The sequence below is a fragment of the Ambystoma mexicanum genome, chromosome 4q, assembly GCF_040938575.1.
Source record: "Ambystoma mexicanum isolate Mex_15411 chromosome 4q, UKY_AmexF1_1, whole genome shotgun sequence".
Classification (NCBI taxonomy): Eukaryota; Metazoa; Chordata; class Amphibia; order Caudata; family Ambystomatidae; genus Ambystoma; species Ambystoma mexicanum.
Window position 1 is genome coordinate 16,141,663 of NC_090928.1, and position 25,019 is coordinate 16,166,681.

General features: G+C 46.0%; 1 protein-coding gene across 5 annotated transcripts in view; it reads left to right on the forward strand.

Moving 5' to 3' along the window:
• VIT (vitrin) overlaps nucleotides 1-25,019 on the forward strand; it is a 2,362,557-nt gene that overhangs the window by 1,225,367 nt on the left and 1,112,171 nt on the right. For all 5 annotated transcript variants that reach the window (XM_069607358.1, XM_069607362.1, XM_069607360.1 and 2 more), the window contains one exon: nucleotides 16,795-16,869. In XM_069607358.1, the coding sequence (XP_069463459.1) occupies nucleotides 16,795-16,869 (75 nt within the window). The remainder of the gene's footprint in view (nucleotides 1-16,794; nucleotides 16,870-25,019) is intronic.

A 25,019-nucleotide genomic window follows, 5' to 3' on the forward strand; every position in this document is an offset into this window, starting at 1 on the left:
ACAGGAAAAAGTAAGGGGAAGGATTCTCAAGGGGTGAAACAGGATCCAAGAGTCAGGTGAGGGTCTTCTACGGTTATCAAAGCTATCCCCAACTTTCAGAGGGCTCTGTGTGGTAAGTACACCCAAGCCAATAGGAAGGTAAAAAATTAGCCCTCTAGGATTCAATGTATTTGGATGAACAAAGGGCCACTGGTAAGTGACTTCACTACTCACTGCCCTTAGTTTGGTTTTGGTCCAGGTCTAGAGGTGATCCCCAGAAGTTCGGCTCCCTGCCCTCCATTCGGCTTCCAGATTCACAGTCACTGTGGATGTGGGTACAGGTCTGGAATGGCACAGGAGCTGCTACGTTCAAGTCTCTGAAGAGAAGAAGAAAACACTGATGCAGCAGGTCACAGAGGGTTTAGGGTAAAAGGGTCGAATACAAAGATTTGAAATGCAATTGTTTGGAATCAAAAGGACCGAAGGAAAAAAAGTCAAATGTACTTATTTTTTAATTTTTTGGGGGGATCCCCCCCAAACCCCTTTTTTTTTTGGCAAAAAACCACAAATTTAACGTATACCAAGGCCAAATAAAAATACATTTTAAAAAGGCATTCAATCTTTTTTTTCCGATCCTTTTGAGTCAAACGTATTGTATTCGACCCTTTTGAATTTGTCCCTTTCACTGGACACCGTCACAGAGCATTATGTATGCCCAAAAAAGAAACTCCCTGACCTGGAAAGGCAGGGAGAAGGCAAAGGGACAAAATGACCAAAGGAACAAACGAAAGACCTTGTGGCTCGGCCATGCTGGACACTAGCCACAGTCAGAAGTCACACACGGTAAACACATTAAGGCTTGGTAAAAAGTTATACAAATAAAGAAAAGCTATTGCTGCCACCAGTTTTCCTGAAGCATATTGTACAGAGGGTGTCTAGGGCCATAAAACACAAAGACCCCATTGCGCGGTACTGGAAGGTACTTTGCGCAATGATACAATGTTACAAACAAGTGGCAGCAAAGTTGAATGAGTAAGAGAAACAACATTTCTCAGTACGGACAGACTGAAGGACGTATCATTTTCCCCATAACAATGAACAAAAGCCAGTGTAGTGAAGCAGAAGGCTTCACTACACTTCGTAAAGTTCAGGTGGTCAGATTCAAAAATGAAGAGCAAAATGTTTGGGTGTTCATAGAAATGGAGGGTAAATTGCCAAAAGGGAAATCTTTCCGAACACCTCACCAGGCAATCACATCTATCTGGGGGCTTCTTCCCCGGAAACTGTACAATCACAACCAAAACATCATCCTCCTACTAATGCCTTACAACATCATCCAACACATGACAGTTACCAGACACAATGCTAGCATCACCTTGGATCTAATCTTTGCACCCAAACATAACAAGAGTAGCCAAAACCAACCATAGGTGTCATGTTCAGACCACACCACTATCCAATGCAATCTTGGACTCACACAAAACATCCACTAACCAAACACTAAACCTCTGAGACCTCAAACTCATCACAAGCGACACTAGCAACTGACATCTCACAGCTAGCCATACAAGACCTCCATTTCAACACAAACTCTCCACCCTCAACACTGCTTGCCTCATTCACCTCGATTCCCACCCAAGCCAGTTCTCACACTTTTAATATGTCCCTCCCATAACACCTGACAAGCTCAAGGCTTTGTACAGTGCATCAGACCAGCCTCCTAGCTCATGCAGCCATACATCCAGACACTGCATGATTACACTCACTCCCAAATGGACAGATATTATTAATACCTCCTTCACAGGGCCCCATCATACAGAGAATGAAAATCAGACATATCTCCTCCTTGCCTTAAGATACCAACCGCAGACCCTTGTGTCACTGACAACTGCTGACACATTGCAGTCCTTCATTACCTTTTACGCATCTCGAAGGCCACATCTGAACCCAACTACATGAGCAATCACCTCCAACAGCTTTCTCAGCACACGCCAATCTGGCTTAATCCCCGGACATAGCACCAGGTAGCCACACTCAATATACTTGACTACATCTTCTGCACCAAAAACAAGGGTTCTCCCGCCCTCCTCTTGCTACTTTACATTTCTGCTGCCTTGACAAACTCAATCACAACACAATCATCATTCATCATCCTTGACAAACAGATGAGACTCAGTGACACTGGCCCTCATTACGACCTTGGCGGGGATCATGGTGCAATTTGCACCATGGTCCATGGCGCTAAGCTGCCAATACCGCCATGGAGGTTGGCGGATTTACCGCCCCATTCCGACCCAGGCGGAGCGGTAAATCCCCAATCCCCATTTTACCCTTCCCCATTCCCATTCTTGCCCCATAGGGTATAATGGGAGTGGGGAAGGCGTTAATTACGCCACCGTAGAATACGGTGGCGTAATTAACAACGAGGTCCCTTACCGCCATGGATTTTACCGCCTGCAAAAAGCAGGCGTAAAACTCTCCATGGCGGTAAAAAATCTCGTAGTAGGGCGGAGAGGTACGCCATGCACTACGCTGGCGTAATACCCTCTCCGCCAGGGTCGTAATGAGGGCCACTGTATTTAAATGTTTTTCTTCTTCATGGCAAGACTACACCCACTACATCTCTCTATCCCCTGCCCATACTGCCCCCACCCTAGTTACCTGCGGAGTGCCCCAAGGTTCCTTCACTCATCTCTTCTTTAGACTTTATGCAGAGTCTATGCAGAGTCTATGGGTCACAGCCACTCTAACCAGTGGGACACCTTCCACCAGTACACAGATAGCATGCACCTCTACTTCCGAGTTTGCTCTAAAAGGCCTACCCACCACCACCAGCTGTGTCTCCCGACTCTCCAACTGGATGGTGTTGGGAAAGGGGCAGCCCCACCCCACCCCCCCAGGTGCTTTACATTGAAGCGAGATGCATTCGAAGCACTATGATGGGCCATAGGGAAGGGCGACGGAGAGAGGACCACCTCCCAGTATAAAAAGACCCCACTCCAATATAACCAAATATAGTCTATCCACAAAGTACAGCATAAGACGTGAGCAGCAGTGCTATTTTGCATAGATATTAGTAATCATAGGTAGAAGGGAAGACCTGCGCAGTAAATGCGGCATTGAATGCACTAGGCACTAATCGCAAGACAAGAGAAATCCCCAGCCATGCCCCAGCTCCCATGAGGACAGCCCTCACCCCCAACCACAAATGCCTATTCATTGTTTCAACAGTGTTGCAAAGATGTTCGAGAGTAATGTGCCCTACATGGCCATGATCACAGACAGGCGCCTGGTGTGCATGTTATCTCACACTGGCCAAAACACGACCTGCCCCATCCGAAGGCAACCACGAGTTATAGCCCATATAACTGACTAAAACGTGAGACCACTGAATTCCATGGCACCAGGTGCCCTTTGAACGCCAACCCCAAAATAAAAAGTTCTGAGATATTCAAAGAGGATGGACAGGCCCATTGTTGGAGCGACCTCATTATAGTTCAAAACGAGGGTGGAGACCTTGGAGCCGGATGGCATGGAAGGGAGGGAGTAAAATGTCTGTATGAAGGTTATAGTGCCCCAGAATCTCCTTTGTGCCCATTTTAAGGCCTGCCAAGTGCACAGTATTAGTGATAAAGTAGTTGTATGGTAGGAGTATAATTAATTTGTTCTTTGACCTTCGATGTGAGGAGAATATGATCACTGCAGCACCCACGTGACGGAAGATAGACAGAATGGGCTGGAACCAATGGCCTGGCATCCCTTATGAGGCAGGCGGATTCTGTATAGTCACACACCAGCCAGCCATGCAGGATTTTACTATATGTATTGCGTCATGTATGACAATGTGTTTCTTTATAAGATTCTGCTTGTACTACTTTTCAGCATAACATTCTTAGCAGCATAACATTCTTGCTGTAGCTCCCATCTGCGTGTGAGATTAAACTTGTTATCCTTACAAGATCGGCTTGGCCCTTTCTTCCCTAGCGGGTTGCATTCTCTGGTGTGAGCCTTCAGGGACTTGCCTTCAATTGGTGACCCTGATGTCTCGGGATGATAGCTCAACAGAAACGTGCTCGCCTTGGATGCAAGACGACACGCAGCCACACAGGTTCGATCCCCCGGTCCGCGCTTAGAAACCTCTGGGTATTAAGCGCGTTATAAATAACCCATCATATCATATCATATCATGTGATCCCAGCACCCCTCGTATTTGCAGAGGCTTCCAGGTCGCTTCTCTAGAAGGAGCCGCTCCCACCTACAGTGACCGGTCCCAATAAAACACGTGTTTCGAGTGGTTTAGCAGGAGCCATTTAAGAGAAGTCCTCCCTGGTCTTTGAAGCGAGGCGCAGCTCCTAGGAGAGTGCAGGTCAGTGTTGGAACCCCCTGACGGAGGAGTTCGGGAGGGCACGCACATGTGAGTCTACTCTTGTAAGTGATGACAAGTAGGGGACAAATGCATGTGGAAGTGTGAAAGGTGTGAGCATGTGGAGAGCAAGGTCGTTGATGTGAAGTGGGTGAGGTTAGGGTTATTTGTTGTTAAAATTTGTACTATGAAGAGAGTGTTTCGGTAAGGCATTATAAGGTAAGGCAGAGGTAAGGCAGAGAGCCCACCTTGGAAGGGGAGGGAAGGTGGTACCACAAGACAGTGGGCCTCATTACGACCTTGGCGGAGGACCATGGTGCAATTTGCACCATGGTCCATGGCGCTAAGCTGCCAACTCCGCCATGGAGGTTGGCGGATTTACCGCCCCATTCCGACCCAGGCAGAGCGGTAAATCCCCAATCCCCATTTTACCCTTCCCCATTCCCATTCTTGTCCCATAGGGTATAATGGGAGTGGGGAAGGCGTTAATTACGCCACCGTAGATTACGGTGGCGTAATTAACAACGAGGTCCCTTACCGCCATGGATTTTACCGCCTGCAAAAAGCAGGCGTAAAAATCTCCATGGCGGTAAGGAATCTCGTAGTAGGGCGGAGAGGTACGCCATGCACTACGCTGGCGTAAAACCCTCTCCGCCAGGGTCCTAATGAGGCCCAGTATATTATTTAAAGGATGAATGTAGAAGTAAAACTAGTGGTCTCATAATAGGCCTGGAATAAGTAGTGGTTGTAATTTTACCCTGTTCTTTTATTGCATTATATTTGTGTTTTATAGGATAAAGAGCAGGCCCTAGAAGGGGCAATAATTGTGTGCGACTACATTGTGGCATTGGATGGTTTCGTGAAGTGGTGTATGTGTACAAGGAAGGGGGACAGAAAAGGGTGGGGGTTTATTCTCTTTTCCTGTTACAAGCACGTGGCAGCATGCGTGGCACATTAGCAGGACTTTGCAGGGTCAGTAAGAGATAGACATGACTTGCATGGTGGGAGGAACACCAATAGAACACATGTATCGTGACAGGGTAGAGCAATATCATAAGCGGTGGATTGCGAAGACAGGAGATGGGGGGATGGCCTGCCCATGGCCAGGGCAGGGCTCGCATAACAAGAGCATCTCGGAACACATGTCCACATTTTTTGTAGTTAAGTATAAGGTGAAGTAGCTAAAGAAGAGAAAATACATTTTAGATCTCTGGCTTATGTTCTAAGACACAGAAGATCAAGGGGACGTAGTAGAGGCACAGAGACAGAACGATGGGAAGTGCAGGAAGGGAGAAGAAGGGGGCAGGGCGCCAGTGGAGTGCAGGGGATTATATCCCTTGACAGCATATCCCGCAGAAGGGTACGCCAATCCAATGTATGTACCCATTGTGACAGGCACCCTTTCTGCTGTGGTAAGGATCCCTTCAGCACCAGTAACACCACAGGCTACCGCTCCCCCACCCCATACGCAAACCTGCCTGAAGTATCGGCATCCAAGGGTGTCCCGTCAAGAGAGTTTGAAAAAACTGGTTGGCAGAGTTGTTAACAGAATTGAACAGCATACATGAATCCTCAAGATAGGTGAGGGACATAAGAGCACCAGAAGATGGATAAGGACATTTCTTGTTTAGAATGAATCAGGGAGGAATAAAACATTTATGTGTTGAAAAGAAAGGAGGCAGGGTAAGTGGACATACTTCGGATCAGATACAGTGATGGGAGATGTCGAGAGGGAGGATGATAGTGACTCGTTCACTCAGGACCAGGGTGAAGAAGAAGACAGCGGTGAAGTGGCAGCTGAGAGTACCCCCCCCCGAGTAGTAGGCACGTGGGGAAGGGGGAGGTTGAGGAATAGGACCGGTTGGATGGCAGCAGTAAGAAAAAGGGGAAGTGGGAAGAAAGGCATGATAAGTGGGGTAAAGATGCAGATGCCCCTAATACATAAGGGGTGGGGAGAACACTGTATGTGCCCTAGCCCCAGATGGATAAGAACAATGCAATTAACTCCCTCCCACAGCTCACAGTAAGTGTGAGCAAGTGGATAACCAAATTTGAAAATCAAACAGCAGGGGTGCCCCTGGCAATAGGGGATCTTAAGAGTTTGATGGTTGCTATAATTGGGGACCATGCTGCGGATGTGTGGGTTAAAGCTGGATATCCGGGTATAACCCTGGGGGACGATGAACATGATTGTGCACTGTTTAACAGAATTAGAGCACAAGTGTGGGACGTGTTACGGAGGGCTTTCCCAGATACCCCCAATTTACAGTCCCTGATGCAGTGCACCATGGGGGATGACGAGGATCCAGCTGAATTTATTCTTAAATTACAAGAGATGTGGAGAGCTAAGATGGGAGGACCGTGGGACCATTCAATATCATTCTTTTTTTTTTATTGTTAAGAGAGGATTGCCAAAAGAAGAGCAGAAGGCCTTAGATAAAATTGTTGGTATTAAAGTAAAGGGGTGGCTGGAAATACAGAGCATAAAAGTGCATCATTGCAATAGGATTAAGGAACAGGAGAGGGAAATATCTCAAAGGCAGAGGAAGCGCAATTGGTAGAAAAGAAATTGGCAAAGTTGCCGTTCAGGTGCCTGTGTCGACGCCTGTACAGGTGAAGGGGACAGAAAGTACCCACCAAGTTGTGAATGCCACTATTGCTGTGCTCTGGACTGAAGGAGGACAAGGACAGTGGATTGGAGACAACAGTACCCCGGCCCACAGTGGCAACAAGGAGTGCCACAACAAGGAAGAGGGTTATTTCGAGGAGCAAGAGGAGGAGGTTTTGGGCCCAGGGGGGTATAATTATGGGCTGCCGCAACAGGGCCATGGTCCCCAAGGGTCCCAAGGGCTCCAAGGACTAGGGTATCCACAACCGGGTCAAAGATATCACAACCAGCAGTATTCACAGGGACAAAAACAAACATATAATCAGCAGCCACAAGCAGCTGACATGCAAGTGCAGCATCTACCACAGCAACAGCAGGGCAGAGCTCCTCCAGTGAGCAGGGTACCAAGTGGGCCTATGCTCCCTTTGGAGGAGCAGCAGTGATGGGGGCAAGCCCTTCTTGTTTCCTAGAACAAATATATACCCTGATTAGGACAGCCCACAGAGAGCACTCACTTGTCCGGTCTTGTCAACGACCATCCACTATGAAGAGGAACCTTTGGTGGGGGCGGAGATAGGAAATAAACTGTTCATATTTATGGTTGACTCAGGTGCAATGAAATTGTGTATCATGGAGGGAAATGTTCCCTTATCAGGGAAATATCTTGACGCGCTGGGATTCTCTGTGGCTATTTCCAAGGTTCCATACACTGAGGAGCTGGAAGTAAAGATGGGAGGGAAGGTAGTGTGGGCACCCTTACTTTATTCTGAAAGTTCACCTGTTACTTTGCTAGGCAGAGATCTGCTGAGAAAATTAAACATGGTGATATCATTCCTAGATTGTAGTATTATTTTCTCCACACCTGGGATGTGTGCTATAAGAGCGATGTTGATAATACACACAATGACAAGAGAGGTGGCAGTCCGCAGGATTCCCGTGGACCCTGATATGTTCATTTATGGTATTACTGTGCTCATGGAGGTGGTGCCCCAGATTGCCAAACAGTGTTGGCGAGTGCCCACAGATTTGATCTTTCGTCCAGCAGTGTCTCCTGAGGTGGTGGCCAAAACAATATTGTTGCTGAATTTGCAGGGATTGTTGGTCTCCGACAAGAAGGTTGTCATGTTAGGAATTGACAGGGACAGGTGTGAGTGGCGCACAGTGCTCTGTGTAGATCCAACGATACAGCTAAAGAGAATGACGAATGACAAATTGTTTGAGAATAACGACAAAGATGGGGATATAATACTGGAGATTTGTATCCCTTGTGACATAATGATACAGTACCGAAGAGTGCAGTGCCCCCTAATGGCAGCATTATCCCACCCCTATTTTTGACAAAGACTTGCAACACCTGCCTTTACAGTTGTGGACTACAAATCCACATGATATAGGATTACTAAAAGACGTGTACCCTGTGTGTATAACACTGAAGCCAGGTGCGGTGCTGCCCTGGGTAAGACAATATCCATTATCGAGGGAGGCAGAGGAGGGTATTAGAAAGACAATACAGGCCCTATTAGATCAGGAGATCATTGTGCCGTCAATGTCTCCATGTAATACTGCGATATACTCTGTCAAGAAATCAACAGGGGCAATTGGAAAATTATCCAGGATTTGCGCCCCCCCTCAATGATGTGGTACAGAAACAATTTCCAGTTGTTACGAATCCTGTGACAATTTAATGTAGCATCCCCAAAGAAGCAACATATTTCACTGTAGTGGACTTGAAAAAAACATTCTTCTCGATTCCACTCCATCCTGAGTCGAGGTACCTCACAGTATGTACAGGGCCAGATGAGGTTTCAACATACTAGGTTACCTCAAGGGTACTGCGAGAGCCCGAGCATATTCAACAGAATACTGCAAACTGATTTAGGGAATATTCAGGTGCCTAGCACGATTTACCAGTACATCAATGATCTGCTAGTGTGTAGTGACAGTGAGCCCACTGCCGAAGGGACTGTCAACAAGAGGTGCTCTATCAGGGGCAGTTCATATCAGCAAATGGTAAAAGAATACTACCAGATAGGGCAGCGTCAGCACGGGCCACCCCCAGACCTGCTTCAGTTAAAGAAATGCAGACTTTTCAGGGCCTGTGCAACTACTGTAGGGCATGGTTCCTGGATTACACGTCATACACAAGGTCACTTTTGCAGGCCCTTAGGGAAGCACAAAAAACTAAGGACCATAAGTTCCAGAAAACTGCAGATATGATCAAACAGTTTGATTATTTAAAAGAAGTCATTAGTATGGTACCCGTACTGGCCATCCCAGATTACACACAGGAATTTTACTTGTTTTCACATTCAGATGGCCACCTTATGACAGCAGTATTGACTCAGAAGAGCACTATGGGCCAAAAGCCATTGGCCTATAAAAAGTTCTACAATTGTAATGTTGTGTTCAGTTACGTTGTATGTGTAACATTCTTTGTTTGCCATTCTATAGAGGTCAAAATCTACTCTGACTACACAAAGATCTTTAGCGTATGAGATTATCATTTCTAAACTCCAGTTGATGGGCAAAGACGGACATGGGCAGCGGTGGTATGAGTTGAAGAAGGAGAGTTATGAAAAGGTTGCCCGTGAATTATTCTGCACAGGCGGCAGAACTCATAGTGCTCATCGAAGCATTAAGAGCGTATAAAGGGTAATATGTCACATTATATTGAGACTTGGCATGCGTTACAACAATGTTACATGCTGGAGAGGAGGGGGTTTCAGAGGGCGGATGGATCACCAGTGCAGCATGCCGCACTGCTAGAAGTACTGATAGAAGCATTATCCCATCCATCTGTTGTGGTCGTCCTCAAGTGCACCGCCCATACTAACGGGATAGATGAAATATCGATGGGGAAAGCAGCTGCCGAAGCGGCAGCCAAAATGGCAACGTATCTACCAAATGAAATACCTGCCGAATACTTTGTGACGGCCTCAGCCGCAGGTGAACATCCAGCACCTTACACAACATTGCCCATCCCCCAGATTATCGAGCTACAAGGAAGGACACCTGGAACAGAGAAAGAGCAGTGGTCACGTAGAGGTTGTAATCAATCTCTGACAGATCTGTTATGGAGGCAAGAGAGCTCTGGGACGACAGTAATGCCCCAGGAGCGGCTAGACATAGCATTTGAACAGTTTGATTACCCATCTCACAGTTCGAAGCAGCACATAGCAGCAGATATACAGGAGGACTAGTTTATACCAAATATCCAGGAAAGCTTTCCAGAAATGGTCATATATCACACCGCATGTCAAGGTTTCAGTACAGGGATGACCCTACAGATGTTACGGGGCACCTTGCCCTGCCCTACTGGACCGTTCCATGAAATACAAATAGATTAGGCTGATATGGGTGAGCATTGTAATGGCTCCAGGTACCTCATTGTAGGGGTTTGTCCTTTCTCAAGGTGGGTGGAAGCAGGGCCGTGTGCACATCTGGATGCCAAGTGTGCTGCTAGACTATTAGTTTGAGAGGTTTTCCCTCGATGGGTTGTGTGCGAGGTTTTAAGGTAAGACAACGGCACACATTTTTTCAATGCATTATTTTAGCACGTCACCGCACTACTTGGCATTAAGCACTGGATGCGTTTGATTTACCATCCACAGGCCAATGGCATTGAAGAGTGAATAAACGGGCTCCTCAAAAGCAAGTTATCCAAACTGTGGACCATGTTGATGAAAAACTGGGTGCACTGTTTGCCCCTGGCCCTCTTCAGTTTATGCACGCAGCCAAGCAAAGGCCACCTTTTGTCACATCACAAAGTGGTCACTGGCCAGTGTATGCATACCTACATATCCCCTGTAAGAAGGTAGTCGGACGCACATAGAGCAGCAGCGGTGCTAGGCAATGAATTCAAAGAGTATTTGACCACACTTACTAGGGCCATTAAATTGGTCTCCCGACAGATTGCACCTCCCAGGATTGAGATGACAGAGACACCGGATGTCGAGACTACTACGGTGACAGATCCCGAGCATATGACCACACAACTGCTGCTGCTTGGCGACCTCATCTAAGTCCACAATTTCATGCACAGGTTGAATAACCCTGGGTTCCAAGGGCCCTACGAGGTGGTGTTTTTGTACTCCCCTTGCAGTGAAAGTTAATGAATTGTGCTATTGGATCCACTTCTCTGACGTTTGAAGGGTACCTTCAGAGTGTACACTGGTACAGCAGTTATCTTAAAACAAGGCGTAGCAGTACCTGTACCCTGCCTACCTCACCGGCCTGTCCAGGGGCGATACGTGTGCTGTAGCACGCTCTAGTGGCATGCCGAAGCTGAGCTGCTAGCTCTGTATCTTTCTTTTTCAGGAGTGCTTTTTTCTTTCTTTCTTTTTGTTCTCTCTCTCTTTAGCTCTCTCTGTCTTTCTCTCTTTCTCCTTGTCTCTTGCTCTCTCTCTTGTTCTCTTTCTCTTTTGCTTTCTCACTCTTTCTCTCTTTCTTTGTGTAAAAAGTATGTTTTGTACGTTTCTCCTTTTTGTTGTCTTTTGCGTCTGTGTTTTCATTTCAGGAAATAAGAAGATGGATGTGACTAATGTAAATAATCTGTTAAGTAGGGACCTGAGGTGTAGGTGCACGAATGAGAAAATATGGACCTATGTTTATTTTTGTGGGTTGACCATTATCGTAGGTCTCTGTGTGATGTTGATAGTACTATTGGGATTGTATTGTGGGAGGATGTTATAGGGGGAGGTCCTATAAAGGGGGAATGGGATTGTATATCATCCGAACAGGACAATAGATATACATGTTAATAATACTAGCAGAGTTATATATATTAGTAATAATGTGAACCCTAATAATAATAATGGAAACAAATATAACAAGACAACACGACAGTGGGGGAAACAGTGAAAAGGTTGTTTCCAGCAAGTGGGAGATTGTCTACCAATGCAATACAATATAATGTTATTTAAGATAGCACTATTAAGCTGCCATCCCTGAAAGCATGTATAACATAATGAATAGAGAAGTACGAAGAGTATGACATGCATCAAGGACTGAGTTTGGATGTGACTGAGGACATCCGTCATCCCGAGTTTACCAACTCATGGTATTCTGACATGAGTGGTGTGGTAAGAAACACTGTGAATGGAAGCTGCTATGTGTGTTCACTCATTCCGCACATGTCAGGGGCTCCCAAGGTGCTAGTGCCGCAAGCAGTACCAATTATAGAGGCACAATGCCTAGTTCATCTTGCGCTATGCAGAATAAAGGGAACGTTCCAGGGACATAGTGTGCAACTGAAAATGGTGGGTCCAGATCTTGTACAGTGCAGCAGTGATTCAAAAGACATCACGTGTGTGGAGCTGCCATATCTGATGGTCAAAGGGTGTAAGCATGTCAATAATAACTGGCAGGACACCACATTACCTTGCTTGGCAGAAGGACTGGTAACCTATAGCAAGGAAAGGATAGCAGGAGTGGACAATTTCTGCGCACCAATCCTCAGAGAGCATATCACAAAGTTGATGTGGATTGCAACAATGGAAAAGCCGATGCGAGTGCACAAGGAAGAAGAATTTAGACTGTGTTTCCTCAGCAAGCGTAGAGTCTTTGTCAGCTTGAACGAACATTGCAATAAGACTCTCATGATCACAGACATGAAGAAAGGAACAGTGGTGATGATGGATTACTACTGGTTCTGTGGCCGACAAGGTTAATTGCACCTTGCACCATCATGGAGGGGCTGTTGTTCATTGGCCACCTTGATCTCAGTGCTATTAGTGATCCCAAAAGAAAACCCGAATGGGGGAGGATTGCTTGCCGAGGGGCCAACTAGTCTCCCCACGGATGAAAATTAAGATAAGGGCCTGTTGCCCACACAAGAGCTTCACATCCTGCCAGGAAAAGGACAGTTCCAACAACCAAGGAGGATGAAAAGATCGAATTACATATTCAGAGAATCTTCTACATTGCTTGCCGAAATACCAGAAGAACACAGGCTCATCAGCACAGCAGAATCCTTTTTTGCATCTTTACTTTTGCTGGGAGTGCAGGCCTCAGCAAATGCCAAATGGTTGCAGATCATGAGATGGGAAATGGTCCAGCTCACAAACGATACAGAGTACGGGTTCAACATGATCAAGATGGAGTTGCGGGCATTAAGACTTATGACAATGCAAAACCAATACGTGTTGGACAAGTTAACAGCAATGGAAGGTGGGGTTTGCAAAAATTTTGGCGATTCCTGCTGCACATTTGTGCCTCCAGAGCATGCAGAGAATGCATAATTATCCCAATCATTGCAGCTGTCCATAGCCTGGGTGTTTGAAAGAAGAAGGAGGCAGGAGTACAGGACAATGATTGGTTTACTTTGGCATTTAGTTGGGGCCTGTCGTGGCTCAGAGCGATCGTGAAGATGTTAATGCCCATCATCGTGTGTAGCCTTGTTATGTGCTGCACTTGTCAGCTGGGCCTTTCGATGTTGTACCAATGTGGCACCTAATAGCGGAAGAATGATGGTATGAATTGGGGTTTCAAAAGCATTTCGCGACTGATATCCCACAAAGTAGACCTAAGTACGAAATGCTCCCCATCCCATATGGAGATGAAGTTGACCATCTATACCACACTATCGTTTCTCCATCCCCTGATTTAGAAAATTACACAGAGGTTTGTGTGGACCTGGTGGGGGAGGAGGGATGCATCTGTATGACTTACTCACCTGAAGAATACGCACGTTGGGGGGGGGTTGCGGTCAGTATGTAGGGTCTGGGTGCAAATAAAGGGAACTCAGCCATACGTGGAAGCAGAGAAGAGGGAACAGGAGCACAGAGGTATAGAAGAGTTTGTTACTGTAGAAGTAATGAAAGGGGGATGTTGGGAAGGGGGCAGCCCCGCCCCACCCCCAGGCGCTTTAGAGTGAGGCGCGATGCATTTGAAGCACTATGATGGGCCTGGGATCAGGGGGGACGGTGAGAGGACCACCTCCCAGTATAAAAGGACCCCACTCCAATATAACCAAATACAGTCTATCCACATAGTACAGCATAAGGAGCGAGCAGCAGAGCAATTTTGCGTAGATATTAGTAATCATAGGTAGAAAAGAAGGACTGCCCTGTAAATGCTGCATTGCATGCAATAGGCCCACATCGCGAGACAAGAGAAATACCCAGCCATGCCTGAGCTCCCACGAGGACAGCCCACAACCCCAACTGCCACAAATGCCTATTCATTGTTCCAACAGTGTTGCAAAGATGTTCGAGAGGAATATGCCCTACAAGGCCATGAACACAGACCGGCACCTGGTGTGCATGTTATCTCACACTGGCCAAAGCATGACCCAGCCCATCCCCAGGCGACCACGAGTTATAGCCCATATAACTGACTAAAACATAAGACCCCTGAATTCCATGGCACCAGGTGCCCTTTGACCACCAACCCCAAAGTAACAAGTCCTGAGAAGTTCAAAGAGGATGGACAGGGCACATCGTTGAAGCGACAATCGTGCGATTTGTATTGCAAGGTGCTGGAACGGATGAATTATAGTTCAAAACGAGGGTGGAGGCCTTGGAGCCAGATGGCGTGGAAGGGAGTGAGTGAAATGTGTGTGTGAAGGTTAGAGTGCCCCAGAAACTCCTTTGTGCCCGTCTTAAGGCCTGCCAAGTGCACAGTGTGAGTGATAAAGTAGTCGTATGGTAGGAGTATAATTAATTTGTTCTTTGAGCTTCGACATGAGAAGATGATCACTGCAGGCCCCACATGACAGAAGACGGACGGATTGGGCTGGAACCAATGGCCTGGCATCCCTTATGGGGAAGGTGGATCCTGTATACTGTATACTGCACACCAACCAGCTGCGCATGATTTTACTATATGTATTGCATCATGTATGACACTGTTTTTCTTTATAAGATTCTGCTTGTACTATTTCTCAGCAGAACGTTCCTAGCAGAAGATTTCTTTGCTGTTGCTCTCACCTGCGTGTGAGATAAAAACTTGTTATCCTTACAAGATCGACTTGGGCCTTTCTTCCCCAGCGGGTTGTATTCTCTCTGGTGTGAGCATTCAGGGACTTGCCTTCAATGGCATCCCACTTACTTAAACTGAGCCCAACCAAGACTGATTAGCTCTTCATCCATCCACCCAAGAAATGCCCAAACTACACCAGCTGGATCACTAAGCAACACACGCACACCTGTCTTCAAACATGTGAAATCATTGGTCTTCACACTTGACCTTAAACTCTCTCCACAGACAACACATTCCACCGTTAAAACCACCATATTTCAGCTCCATATCCTACAATGCCTTAAACCAACCCTCCCACACAATGATTTTGACACTACAGTCCAAGCAATCATCGTTTCCAAGCTGGACTATGGCAACTCTATCCTTCTTGGGTTGGACTCACAGACTCCACCCAACCACCCCTGCAATCCATACTGAATGGCACAGCCAGAATGGTTCTCTGATTAACCAAACACACACGCATCACCCCTACACTGGCACAACTACAGTAGTTTTCCATTAGACAAATATACAGTTCAAAGGGCTCTGCTTGGTTTACAAAGACCTCACACAACACTCATCAACATACCTTCACCACAAACTAAACCCCCTCACCATCAGAAACGACCCCTGACAATACAATACTCACCTTCTTCACACGCCCACATGCAAACTCTCCCAATTTAACAACAGAGTCTTCTCACACTGCAGATGTGTAGGATATGAGATGCATGCATTAGGACTCGAGGACATGGCAGGTAGACGTGGTCACCTTTTGTCTTTATTTACAGTGTTAAGGTGTCTTTTTAAGGTGGGAATGCCCACTAATAAAACCATTTACGAGATTATACCATACCAGGAGGGAAAGACAAACCTCTCTTCCACCTTTGCACATGGTCTTTTAAGTCTCGGGAGGATAGTTCAGGGGCAACATGCTCGCCTTGGAAGCAAGACAACTAGGAGTAATACAGGTTCGATTCCCCTGGTCACGCTTAGAAACCTCTTGGTATTAAGCGTGTTATAAATAACCAATTACCATTACCGTCTGTTAGATCTGCTTGAGCAAAACTTCAGCATGCGGAAGCCATACCAGCAACTCTGCCACCACCATATTTGCGGCCAGGTGTGTGAAAGAGGGCACGTCTTACAGGCCCATTAAGATATTGCAAAGTGTGGAAGTTCTCCTGCTAAAGCACAAGGATCGGCAGTGTCTGTATAGCTACACTATGCATGAAAACTGTGTGTCCACAATCGCATACGTCACCTTGCCCAACATGCTACTATTTCACAGTATGCTATCATTGTTTACCAGAGCAAAGAACTTCAGAAATAGGTTTGCAGGAAGGTAACCACATATATATTTATGAGAGGTGATATAGCTTGACCTTTTCGGTTAAAATTCAACATAAGTACTTAGAAATGCAGCTTTATACCATCCGAACATCCTTTTGATGTTAAACTCTGCAGTAAAGTCCAAATGTTCAAAGAAAAAATTCAGAACTGTTAAGTATATCTTCAATTAAATGCAGTGCATCCGCAATTGAGTTTTAGCTGAAATAGAACAATATTATACTTTCAAATAAACAGAATTTATGGAGGCATTGTGCACAATTGTTGGCACCCAGCATGCTCTCCTGCTGGCTCTACGGGAATATTGAATGTATCTTCACATAATAGATATCCTTTTCAGGAATGTTTGCGATTATTTCGTTGGAGACCACTGAATTTATACTATTCAAAAATATAGTATTTCTTTCCATTATCCTTAAACACTATCTATTTGGGGATATGTATCCAATAAGACATGGCCGCAAACAGGGTGCATATCTTCAAATATGACTCTCGTTGTTAGGACAATACTTATATGTTGTGTTTTCTTCCATAGACGGTAAAGGAAAAAAAGGTATTTCCTACCCATCAATTCTGGAATTCACCTCAGATCTTACAGCTATTAAGACAGGTAAGAAAGTTTGAATACTCCTTTCGAATGAAATGTATTATGCATACAGCACGATTTTCGTTGTTACGTGATTCGAATAAACTGTAGTTATTCCCCATAAACGTTATCGATAATCTACAATTCCAAAAGGTCGGTTAAAACAAATTTGGAAATTGCACAAAAAGGACCGTTTATGCTCTCGTTTGGGCATGTAAATCCAGGTAGTCCCTGTGTAAATGCTCAAGCTACATCCCTTACCTGAAACAATCGTACATTTTGCCTGTAATGTCTGTGCATTGCGGGTGGCACTTAAATGAATCCCTATGGATTCACTTGGTTCTTGCAGTTGCAGAAAACAGCCAGAAACCCTCGAGGTGGTGCCCGATTTCAGCCCGACAGTTCAGCGGTGGCAGTGATGAATGAACATACGATGTGTGGAAAGGGTGGTGGTGGCAGAAGCGGTTTTCACGCTTTGTGCCCCTGCTTCATGCACATTGTCCACAAGGCTTCTGGGGCCTGGGTCCAAAATACCTTCAGCTATCCCTCTGCAAATACCTCCCCTCTCGAGCTCTTCACTCCTCTACCTCTAACTCCCTCAGGGTCAGTCGTTTTTCAAAGAAACAAGCTGGGGGTAGATCTCTGTCTTCGGCTGGGGCCTCCCCCTGGAACAGCCTCCCTGCCACTCTAAAACTTGAGGAGAACCATCTCCGGTTCCGGAAGCACCTCAAGACCTTCCTCTTTTCTATCTGCCTTTGCTCCCCCTCTCCCCTGCTGATCTGTTCTCTCTTGGCACCATGCACATGGCCACCCTCTGTCCTCCGGGCCCAGGTGCCTGCTCACCCTGCCACCCTTCCGCACTGCCTCCGGGCCACTGGGGTCTGTAGCTGTACCCATACAGCCCCCCCCTTTTTCTTCGTGCCCTTATCAGACCTACCGTGGCTGCTGCCTTAAACCTAGCACTTGCAAATTGCTGGCTGCACTACCACTGTTTGTTGCCTTTATTATTTATTTATTGTTATTTATCTGTTTCTTCTCTGCGTCTCACTTTCCGTTTCTCCCCCTTCCATGCACTTTTCCCCTCCCCCTCTCACATGCAGTTGCGCACTTTCAATGTCACTGGGCCTAGTTAGATCGCTGTTTTGTTCTCCCCTGTTCCCCTCCCTTGCCTTGTCACGCTGTGAAAAACTTGTGTACGAGCGCGATAGAAATAAAATATCAATAACAATCAAAGAGATGAAAATCACGCACTTTGTAAATTACTAGTGGAGGACATATCTATACGAGAGTAAATTAAGAACCGTGTAAAATGAGCATCTCAATGTGTTCTTTTATTGTTTGGTCTACAACTGATGAGCACATCAAGTAAATTTTTTTCGGCTGAAGATCAATGAATGTTAAAAAGGACCGTTTTCCACAATAAATGCAAGATGTAGTTATGATTAAAATGGATTCCCCATAGGATGATCACTTTTTTAAATTCACATATTTATAAAAGTTACAGAATAGTTGTCAAGAACCCAACCCACCCCTGTCTTCCCCCACAGTGTCACAGAGTTTAGTACAATTCCAGAAATCTGCCCCAGAAACTCTTAAACAACTTGTTTTTCTTCTGATGTCTGTATATAACTCTCTCCAATGTGCAAGCTTGCACATTTCATCAATCCATGTGCTCTCCTCAGGACAAGTCATGGGCCTCATTACAAGTTTGGAGGTAGCCATGGTGCTAATAGCGCCATGGCTGCCTCCAAGATCGTGGGCCTCATTACGACCCAGGCGTAAAACCATGGTGCTAATAGCACCATGGTCCATGCCGGTAACTTACCGACTCCGCCATGGAGAAAGGGGGAATTACCACCCCATTACAAGGTTGGCGGGGCGGTAATTCCCCCTTCCTCCATGGCCCTTCCCCATTCCCATTTTTGCCCCATAGGGCTCAATGGGAATGGGGTAGGCGCTAAGTACGGTACCGCAAATTGCGGTACCATACTTAGCACCAAGGTCCCTTTGCGGGTCCCTACTTTAACCGCTGGTGTAGACCACCCATTAAGGTCGGGTCCCACAAAGGGAACTCCTAATCAGGCGCTAATGGGTTAACGGCGCTGCAGCCTTTTACGGCGCCGTTAACCCATTAGCGCCAGGGTCGTAATGAGGCCCCGTGTCTGTGTTCTGTGAATGAGGAATTACTGGGTCATTCCAACCTTGGAGGTCCCGGTAATTTCTCATTCACAAAACCAATCCCCATTCCCATTTGAGCCCCCATAGTGCTCAATGGGAATGGGGAAGGAGCTAATAATGGGCCCGTTAATAACAGGCCCGTTATTAGCACCCTGGTCCCCTTGCGGGACCCGCAAAGGACGTCTGGTCTGACCAGACATTCTGAGCGGACCCCGCAAGGGGAACTCGTAATAGGGCGGAATGGGTTTACCGGCACCATTACCGGTGCCGGTAAACCCATTCCGCCAACCTCAATAAACCTAAATAAATAAATGCCATATCATAACCTCGTAATGAGGCCCATTGACTTCCAGTGTCTCAAGATCAATTTCTTAAATAGCCACATTTTCTGTGCAATAGTCAAATCATCAATGAGCTGACCATCACCCAGTATTAAGGTATCACAATCATAATCAAGTGACATTCTTAGTGCCTTAGTAAATATCAAGGTCAACTTTTCCCAGAAGAGCCTCACTTTATTAAATTCCCATACTATGGGGGTCATTCTGAGTTTGGAAGCAGCCATGGTGCTATTAGCTATTAGCACCATGGCTGCCTCCAAACCCGGGTCCGGGTCGGGTCTGACTGAATGGGGACTTACCGGGTCATTCCGACCTTGGAGGACCCGGTAAGTCCCCATTCAGTAAACCATTTCCCATTCCCAGTTGAGCCCCCATAGGGCTCAATGGGAATGGGGAAGGCGATAATAACGGGCCCGCAGATAGCAGGCCTGTTATTAGTGCCCTGGTCCCTTAGCTGGACCCGCTAAGGACGTCTGGTCTGACCAGACGTCCTTTGCGGTTCCCGCTAAGGGACCTCGGAATAGGGCGTTAAGGGTTTACCGGCACCGGCATCCTTACCGGTGCCGGTAAACCCTTACCTCCCACCTCGTAATGACCCCCTATGTGTTTGAATGTTCCCGCTCTATGAGAACATCCCCAGCATTTATCCGTTTCAGCCATACCACAGCTATACAATCGTTCAGCCATCCAATAAACCCTATTCAGGATTTTAACTTGTCTCGACCTTTCCGTGAAGCTAATAGAAGAGATATTCACATTTTTGCAGACATTTGCCCAGTGCACCTAAGTCATCTCACCGAACAATCTCGCTGACCATTCTTGCAATAATTCAGTATTACTATTGGCGGAGGACAAAATCAATTTGTAGTACCTGATCACTTGGTGCCCCTCTGCTTAAGCTGATGTTTCATCCATCCAAAATCAATCTCGTCCTCCTCTGAAACATCTGAAATAACCCTCTTAAAAGTGCGAAATTCTTGAATTGTGCAGTTCGGAATATGCCTGACAGCCTTCAGCTGGTTGACAGTAAGTCACTTGCCATCTGCCCTAGATAAGAGTAAGTCTCCTATCCATTGGACACCCCCAACGAACCAATCCGGCTAAAACAACAATTTATTCTCATCTCTCGGTTATACCAAATCGAAGAGTCAAGACTTTGGAACAGATTCCCCGGAGAAGGATCATAAGTGTCTTACAAAATGCCCTTAAGAATTCAGTAAGTGATGTGGAGGCAAAGAGCTGCGTCAATTTCACTGTAAGAATAGCTTTAGGTGTCAGTGGCCTGTTTAAGCTGGCCTCTACCCTGGCCCATTCATCCGGCTCTAAAATCAGTAACAGCGCCAAATGCCTGGTCATAAAAGGTAGATGGTAAGCCTGGAAATTAAGGACACCCAAGCCACCCCTGTTGACTGGAAGGTGCAGCTTCCAGAGTATCATCCGTGGCGGCTTGTGTCCTATAGGAAACCTTGCAATAGAACATCAATCTCTGACCACACCATTTCCCCTGTGGGCAAAGGCAACATACTCAGTACTAAGTAATCTTAGGTGCAGAATTCATTTTCAGTGTATTAACTTTCCCCCAAAGGGACAGTTTCAATAGCTTCTTACTTTCCAAATCCAATTTCAGACTCGCCAGCAGTCTCCCCATATTCTCCAACATAATCTTGTCCACTCTGCTGTTCAGCCAGATGCCCAAATAATTTATCCTTTCAGTGGACACCTTCTAAAACCTAAATCAACAATCATTTCCTTCCCACAACGTGTCAACATAGGTAACGCCTCCAACTTGGACCAGTTAACCTTGTATCGAGATCAAACATTGAACTCCGCGATCAGTGCCATCGATGCCGGCAGTGAGCTGTCCAGGTCGCTCAGCAATAAGAGTAAGTCATCTGCACACAACCAAAGTTTTTGGGTGACCCCTGCATAATTAGTCCCGTTTATTCTTACATCTTGTGGGATGTTTAAGGCCAGGGTCTCAATTTCAATTACAAACAACAATGGTGATAGAGGGCAACCTTGTTGCATCCCCCATTCCAAACTGAAGTGTGCTAAGCTCATCCCATTAGTTGACACATCTGCAGTGGGGCTAACACAACTCATTAAGGACTTTCCGAAGGCCATCCTCCTCCGCACAGCAAACAAGTAGCTCCAGCTGGACCGATCAAACGCCTTCTCTGCGTCTAAGGAAAAGACAACTGCCTCCTGATCCATGCCATTCGCTTTTTTGTGATAATCTGGAGTAGCCTATGCTTATTGGTTGCAGCATGTCTTGCTTTTACAAGGCAAGTCTGGTTTGAGTGTATCAACCTCAGCAAAGAAAACTGCCTCCAGCTGTCTCGCCAGCGACTTGCCAAAATGTTATTCTCAGTCTCGATGAGGCCTTATCCTTACATGTCTTTCAGGAGCTCAAATACAAAATTTGGCATTATTTTATAGAATTCCTTGGGCAACCGATCTGGGCCCGGACACTTTCCAGAATTAAGACTTACTGCTGATTTCCGCAACTCCTGAATTGAAAAATCATCATCCAAATCCACTCTTTCTTCATCAGAAAGTTCCGGAAGTACAGAGTTTCGTCCAAGTTCAGGCAAATCCCCCTTATCATCCTCCTACAGAGCGTAGAGCTTCTTATAGCTTTCCCCGCCACCTGCACACATGCACTACCTCCCAGGCAACCCCTGCACTTGGGGGCTGTTTCTGTATCCCTACAGTCTCCGCCAGCTCCTGACACCTGATGTCTGCGCTCACCCCTGCACTTGCCGCAAGCTGGCCGCACTTTCTACCTATTCTTTTATTTATTGTATTTATTTTTTACTGTTGATCCTATGTACTGCACTGCCCCTCCCCCTCCACCCTACATCTTTCCCTCTCCCCTTCACTTGCGCAATCTCAATGTCACCTGGCCTTGCAAGATCGTAGTCTCTGTCTTCCCCCTGTTCCCCCTCCCTTGCCTCGTCGCGCCTTGAAACACTTGTGTATAGGCGCGTTATAAATGCCATATCATATCATTGAAGCTGTGAAACTCACCATTGATTTCTTTTGGGTCAAACGTTATGGAGCTATTGTATTTCTCAATGGAACGGATGGCTTTATCTTTTTCCTGAATCTGAAGCATATGTGCCAACCAATGATCACACTTCTCCCCATTATCATAGTACGTCAATTTAGTGTGAAACGGCATGCATTCTGCCCTTTCAGACACCAGCTTATTAAACTTACATTTAAGCTGAAGCAGCACACTCTTTTTCCTTTTATCTGCATTCAGCATCATATTCTAAATCTTTTGATCCAATTGCTTAATTGTCTCTTACTCGATAAACCAATCAAGAGGCATCTCATCTTGCATTTGAATGCTTCCCAAACTGTACCAGGCTCAATTTCCCCTGTATTATTCTCCTCTACAAAGTATTTTGCTTCATTAAAAATGTTCTCCTCTATCTACTCCTCCTCTAGTATAGATGTGTTCAGTTTCTGAGCGAACTTCTTTGACTAGCAAATTGCAGTGAAGTAATCACTTCAACAGGAGCGTGGTCAGAAATGTGAATACTTTTAATTACGTAGTTTGAGATAGCCAAGCCGGCTGTCAATATCAGGTCAATTCGTAAGTGTCATGGGCATTAGATTAAAAACTGTATTCCTTTTCAAATGGGTGCTCAAGACTCCAGGCATCTGTCAGGTTATGCTCAGAAATCAAGCCTTTCAAGGCCTTCGCCTGCGGCCGTTACTTCTATCCAACATTGGATCCAGCACTTCATTGAAGTCTCCACCCAGAATGAATATTGTTACACTCCTGCAAGGAAGATCACTTTTTCAGCAGCTTATAACTTCGGCGCCATGCAACGAATCCTTACAAACCTTTTGAAAAAATAGATAGACCTGTCTCTGAGCAGGCATCCAATCCCAAAAGCATGCATTCACAAATATGGAGCAAATTCACCCAGCAGTTTCTTTTAACTGTGGCCAAAAGTAGGCAAATATCAATAAGGGATCTCTGGGTTGCCCCCAGAACAGTTTGCAGACCTATATATAGCTAATCCACCCACTCTTTCCCTTCTCGCATTTGGTTCCACAAATATTCATCATGGAGGAACTAAAACCTCAGTTTGGAGATCCACCAAAGGGCAACCAAACTGGCTTGTTGAAAAACCACCAATCTGATTAGTTGTGGGCTTGGAACATTTTTTCAAATGGCCTCCACTGTCGTTCACAAACATTTGCAGAGCCTTTAAACGTTTGTCCTAACAAACTATTTGTCCCTTTTAAAGGGACAAATAGTAACCCTATGGACCACCCCTAACCCTAGAGAAGGTGAGGAGAGGATCAGAGGCTTTTGCAGTGTCAGTTCATCTGAGTCCTTGAACTTGCCTATGCTTCAAAACCTTTACACAATTGCATTTAATGATGAGCTGGGAAAAATAATATTAGAGCAGAGGTGTAGGATATGAAATGTATGCGTTAGGAGTCGAGGATATGGCAGGTAGACGTGCCATTTGTCTTTATTCAGAGGGTTAAGGTGCCTTTTTAAGGTGGGCGTGCGCTATATAAATCCATTTACCAGATTATACGATACCAGGAGGGAAAGACAAACCTCTCTCTCACCTTTGCACATGATCTTTCAAAGACATTGGGGGTCATTACGACCCAGGCGTTAAGGGGTTAACGGTGCCGTAAAAGGTTGTGGCGCCGTTAACCCCTTAACGCCTTACTACGAGGTCCCTTTGCGGCTCCCGACCTTAACGGCTGGTCTGGACCAGCCGTTAAGGTAGGGACCCGCAAAGGGACCTTGAAGCTAATTACGGTACCGCAATTTGCGGTACCGTAGTTACCGCCTTCCCCATTCCCATTGAGCCCTATAGGGCAAAAATGGGAATGGGGAAGGGCCAATTGTAAATGGGGAATTATCGCCCCGCCAACCTTGGAAAGGGGTGGTAATTCCCCATTTCACCATGGCGGAATCGGTAAGTTACCGGCGTTAACCATGGCGCTAATAGCGCCATTGGTTAACGCCGGTCTCGTAATGAGGGCCATTCTGTTAAATCTGCTCACGCAAAACTTCAGCATGCGGACGACATACCAGTAACTCGGCCACCACCATATTTGCGGCCAGGTGTGTCAAAGAGGGCACGTCTTCCAGGCCCATCAGGATATTGAAAAGTGTGGAAGTTCTCCTGCGAAAGCACAAGGATCGGCAGTGTCTGTATAGCTGCTGCACTATGCATGAAAACTGTGTGTCCACAATCACATACGTCACCTTGCCAAACATGCTACCATTTCACTGTTTGCTATCATTGTTTACCATAGCACTAAACTGACCTTCAGAAATAGGTTTGCAGGAAGGTAACCACATAAATATTTATGAGAGGTGATACAGCTTGACCTTTCCGGTTAAAATTCAACCTAAGTACTTAGAAATACAGTTTTATACCATCAGAACTTCCTTTTGATGTTAAACTCTGCAGTAAAGTCCAAATGTTCAAAGACAAAATTCAGAACTGTTAAGCATATCTTCAATTAATACCTGGCAACTCTCACCCACTGCATTGCCATTTTCTGCTAAAATTTTCAGTGCTACGCTGACGACACTCAACTCATTTTCAGGCTGCCCTCGTCCACCTCCTCTCACTCTCTCATCTCTGATTGCCTAACTGCCAT